Source organism: Periophthalmus magnuspinnatus, chromosome 9, assembly GCF_009829125.3.
Source record: "Periophthalmus magnuspinnatus isolate fPerMag1 chromosome 9, fPerMag1.2.pri, whole genome shotgun sequence".
In the NCBI taxonomy this organism is placed as follows: domain Eukaryota; kingdom Metazoa; phylum Chordata; class Actinopteri; order Gobiiformes; family Gobiidae; genus Periophthalmus; species Periophthalmus magnuspinnatus.
In genome coordinates, this window is record NC_047134.1 from 753,454 (window position 1) to 759,453 (window position 6,000).

General features: G+C 42.3%; 1 protein-coding gene across 1 annotated transcript in view; it reads right to left on the reverse strand.

Moving 5' to 3' along the window:
• LOC117375658 (pikachurin) overlaps nt 1–5,607 on the reverse strand; it is a 60,623-nt gene extending 55,016 nt beyond the window's left edge. Inside the window, 2 exon segments of the mRNA XM_055223993.1 lie at nt 61–170; nt 5,547–5,607. Coding sequence (XP_055079968.1) covers nt 61–170; nt 5,547–5,607 — 171 coding nt within the window.
• Between the last annotated feature and the right edge of the window lie 393 nt (nt 5,608–6,000).

The window sequence follows — 6,000 nt, forward strand, 5'->3', positions numbered from 1 at the left end:
TTTTCGTTTTGGGTGTGTTTATTGCACTGAAAAAGTTAGGGAAAAAAAAATAGATCATACCTTGTATCCAGTGATGGTGCTGACGTGTCTGCGGGGCATCTTCCACCTCACACTGAACGCCGTGCAGTTCAGAGAGTCCAGCTGAATGTCCAGAGGAGGACTGAGACGCTCTGGACAAAACACAAAACAGAAGAATTTGTGACATGTTTGTGATGTTTGTGATATATTTGTGATGTCTGTGATGTTTGTGATGTTTGTAATGTGTTTGTTATGTTTGTGATATGTTTGTAATGTCTTTGATGTTTGTGATCTATTTGTGATGTTTGTGATATTTGTGACATGTTTGTAATATGTTTGTGATGTTTGTAATATGTTTGTGATATGTATGTGATGTTTGTGATATGTTTGTGATGTCTGTGATATGTTTTTGATGTTTGTGATATATTTGTGACATGTTTGTGATGTTTGTAATCTATTTGTGATGTTTGTGATATTTGTGACATGTTTGTAATATGTTTGTGATATGTATGTGATGTTTGTGATATATTTGTGACATGTTTGTGATATATTTGTGATGTTTGTGATATATTTGTGATGTTTGTGATATATTTGTGATGTTTGTGATATATTTGTGACATGTTTGTGACATATTTGTGATGTTTGTGATATATTTGTGACATGTTTGTGATATATTTGTGATGTTTGTGATATATTTGTGATGTTTGTGATATATTTGTGACATGTTTGTGACATATTTGTGATGTTTGTGATATATTTGTGATGTTTGTGATATATTTGTGACATGTTTGTGATGTTTGTGATATATTTGTGACATTTTTGTGACATATTTGTGATGTTTGTGATATATTTGTGATGTTTGTGATATGGTTGTGACATGTTTGTGATATGTTTGTGATATATTTGTGACATGTTTGTGACATATTTGTGATGTTTGTGATATGTTTGTGATATGTTTGTGATGTTTATGATATATTTGTGATGTTTGTGATATATTTGTGACATGTTTGTGATATATTTGTGAGGTTTGTGATATATTTGTGATGTTTGTGATATATTTTTGACATGTTTGTGATATATTTGTGACATGTTTGTGACATATTTGTGATGTTTGTGATATATTTGTGATGTTTGTGATATATTTGTGATGTTTGTGATATATGATATATTTGTGACATGTTTGTGACATATTTGTGATGTTTGTGATATATTTGTGATGTTTGTGATATGGTTGTGACATGTTTGTGATGTTTGTGATATATTTGTGACATGTTTGTGACATATTTGTGATGTTTGTGATATATTTGTGATGTTTGTGATATGTTTGTGACATGTTTGTGATATGTTTGTGATATATTTGTGACATGTTTGTGACATATTTGTGATGTTTGTGATATGTTTGTGACATGTTTGTGATATGTTTGTGATATGTTTGTGATGTTTGTGATATATTTGTGATGTTTGTGATATATTTGTGACATGTTTGTGATATATTTGTGATGTTTGTGATATGTTTGTGATATGTTTGTGATGTTTGTGATATATTTGTGACATGTTTGTGATATATTTGTGATATGTTTGATATATTTGTGATGTTTGTGATATATTTGTGATGTTTGTGATATATTTTTGACATGTTTGTGATATATTTGTGACATGTTTGTGATATATTTGTGATGTTTGTGATATATTTGTGATGTTTGTGATATGTTTGTGACATGTTTGTGATATGTTTGTGATATGTTTGTGATGTTTGTGATATGTTTGTGATGTTTGTGATATATTTGTGACATGTTTGTGACATATTTGTGATGTTTGTGATATATTTGTGATGTTTGTGATATGTTTGTGATGTTTGTGATATATTTGTGATGTTTGTGATATGTTTGTGATGTTTGTGATATATTTGTGACATGTTTGTGATGTTTGTGATATATTTGTGACATGTTTGTGATGTTTGTGATATATTTGTGACATGTTTGTGATCTATTTTTTTATGTTTGTGATCTATTTGTGATGTTTGTGATATTTGTGACATGTTTGTGATATGTTTGTGAGATGTTTGTGAAATGTTTGCCTGGGATCCAGAACACACATTTCTTCAATACTTCATGAAGATGTGAGTCTGGACACATTTGAACCTCCCTGTTTTCAAATGGGAGTGATTGACAGGTGGATTAGCCAATCAGGGACATGCATGGTCATCCTTAGTGGAAATAATAAAGGGGAGAAAAAAGTCACGGGGGAAACACATGGATGATTTCTGCAGAATCAATGAGCAAAGCACTAAACTCCGTTACTCTGAGATTTTATTAGTAATTGATATGTGATTATATTATATATATATATATATATATATATATATATATATATATATATATATATATATATATATATATATATATATATATATATATATATATATGACCATTGAACTCCTTTGTTACACATGTGTCACTGAAAAAAAACAGATCTGATTGGACGATCACGTTTGACTGGGCTTGAGACGCAATCGAGAGACCAGACTGATATGAATCATAAAGATCACAGAGACATTTCAGTCTGGATTTACCAGGCTTCCTTACAATTGTTGTTGGAACTGTTTTGTTTTTGAAAACCATGCTCCAAGTACCCAAATATGTTTACTTCATTTGTTGAGATATTTCAGTATATTTCTGAGTTATTCAAGAGACCAGGGATTATTAATGACTCCTGTGTATTGTGTTATTATTATAACGCCGTGCACATATCTGTTGTTTTGTGGTCGATGTGTTTTGCTCTGATCTTTCACTGAATTTTAATGTGACCTGTTCTAGTCACAAACATGACGACATCCACAGTGACAAACACCCCCAGCGGCAAAAAACCCACCCAAAATCTGTCAAAAAACACAAGCACCAACAGCACCGCAGTCTGAATGAACTCAGACTATAGCCCCCGGTCCCAGCATGAAACGGAGGGAGAGAAAGAACAGAAGAGATGGAGGAGGGAGGGAGGGAGGAGAGAGAGAACATCAGACGATTATAGCCCCCGGTCCAACGGGAAATGGAGGGAGGAGAAAGGAGGGAGGTGAAGGAGGACAGAGAGGGAGAGAGGGACGGCAGAAGAAGAAGGGAGAGGGAGAATGAACAGAAGTGTGGGGAGGAAGGGAGGAGAGGGAAGGAGTGGAGAGCGAGAGAGGAGAGGGAGGTACATAGGGAAAGAGGGAGGTAGAGAAGGAGGGGCGGGGGAGAGGGGGGATGGCAGAAGCAAGGAGAGGGAGAATGAACAGAAGAGAGGAAGGTAGGTACAGAGGGAGGTACAGAGGGAGGAGAGGGAGAGGGGAGGATAAGAAGAGAGGAGAGAGAAGAGTGTGTGATATGAGAAAAATATGAATTGTGTATTTTCTCTCATTTGTACTATGAATTTTTGATTCAATAAAAGAAAAAAAAAGTTAATTTAAATGTTGAACATAAAAGATACAGAATCTGCTCCAAAGCATGTGATTTTACAAAGGACTGGAGAGGAGGAGGAGGAGGAGGAGGAGAGAGAGAGAAAGAGGAGAAGAGAGGGAGGAGAGGGACAGGCCTGAGTGACAGAACATGGAACAGGAAGTGATGGAGAGACACAAAAAAGAGGGAAAAGTGGAACAGAAGAAGTGTTGAGGAAAACAAAGACAGAAAATGACAAGGAAAGAGACGGAGAAGACCAGAACACCCCGAGGTGAGGGGAGGAGAAAGAGAGGAGAGAGAGAGGAGAGGGGAGGAGTGAAGAGAGGAGAGAGTGGGCGAGGGGAGGAGAGAAGAGAGGAGAGCGGCAGAGGGGAGGAGAGAAGAGAGAGAAGAGAGAGGGAGAGGGGAGGAGAGAGAGAGAGAGAGAGGAGAGGGAGAGGGAGGAGAGGAGAGAGAGGGGAGGAGAGAAGAGAGAGGAGAGGGGAGGAGAGAAGAGAGAGGGAGAGGGGAGGAGAGAAGAGAGGAGAGAGGGAGAGGGGAGGAGAGAAGAGAGAGAAGAGAGAGGGAGAGGGGAGGAGAGAAGATAGAGGGAGAGGGAGAGGGGGGAGAGAAGAGGGAGAGGGGAGGAGAGAAGAGAGGAGAGAGGGAGAGGGGAGGAGAGGAGAGAAAGGGGAGGAAGGGGGGAGAAGAGAGTGAGATGGCAAGAGTTATAGAGAGAGAGGAGCAGAGGTGTGTGGCCTCAGCCAATCAGGAGCCTTCTGCTGTTTCTTTGTTTCAGATGTGTTTTTGTTTCGTCTCATCGTGTTTTACATCTTCACAAGGGGACGTCCAAAACACCAACACCACACCACACCAACACCACACCAACACCCCACCACACCAACACAACACCGACACCACACCAACACCACACCAACACCACACCACACCAACACCACACCCAAACCGACACCAACACCACACCAACACCACACCAACACCACACCAACACCACACCAACACAACACCACACCAACACCACACCAACCCACACCAACACCACACCAACACCGACACCACACCGACACCGACACAACACCACACCGACACCACACCGACACAACACCACACCGACACCACACCGACACCACACCGACACAACACCACACCAACACCGACACCACACTGACACCACACCGACACCAACACCACACCGACACCACACCGACACAACACCACACCGACACCACACCGACACCACACCACACCAACACCGACACCACACCGACACAACACCAACACAACACCGTCACGACGCCAACACAAAACCAACACTACACTAACACCACACCGACATGACGCCAACACGACACCAACACCACACCGACACTTCACCAACAACACAGACACTTCACCCACACCAACACCGACACCACACCGACACCACACCAACACCACACCAACACAACACCAACACAACACCAACACAACACCGTCACGACGGCAACACAAAACCAATACTACACTAACACCACACCGACATGACGCCAACACCACACCAACACCACACCAACACCACACCGACACTTCATGAACACCACACCAACCCCGACACCACACCAACACCACAACAACACTAACACCACAACACCACACCAACACCAACACGATGCCAGCATGACACCAACACCACACCGTCATGACGGCAAACACAACACCAACACGACACCAACACCATACCGACATGACGCCAACACAACACCAACACCACACCGTCATAACGGCAACACAACACCGGCATGACACCAACACCAAACTGACAACATACCGATATGACACCAACACTACACCAACACCACACCAACACTACACCAACACAACACCGTCACGACGCCAACACAAAACCAACACTACACTAACACCACACCGACATGACGCCAACACGACACCAACACCACACCGACACTTCATGAACACCACACCAACCCCGACACCACACCAACACCACAACAACACTAACACCACAACACCACACCAACACCAACACGATGCCAGCATGACACCAACACCACACCGTCACAACGCCAACACAACACCAACACGACACCAACACCATACCGACATGACGCCAACACGACACCAACACCACACCGTCATAACGGCAACACAACACCGGCATGACACCAACACCAAACTGACAACATACCGATATGACACCAACACTACACCAACACCACACCAACACTACACCAACACAACACCATCACGACGCCAACACAACACCAACACTACACTAACACCACACCGACATGACGCCAACACCACACCAACACCACACCACACCAACACCAACACCACACCAACACCACACCAACACCACACCAACACCAACACCACACCAACACCACCCCACCACACCGACACAACACCGACACCACACTGACACCACACCGACACCAACACCACACCAACACCACACCGACACCACACCGACACCACACCGACACAACACCACACCAACACCACACCATCACGACGCCAACACAACACCAACACTACACCAACACCACAC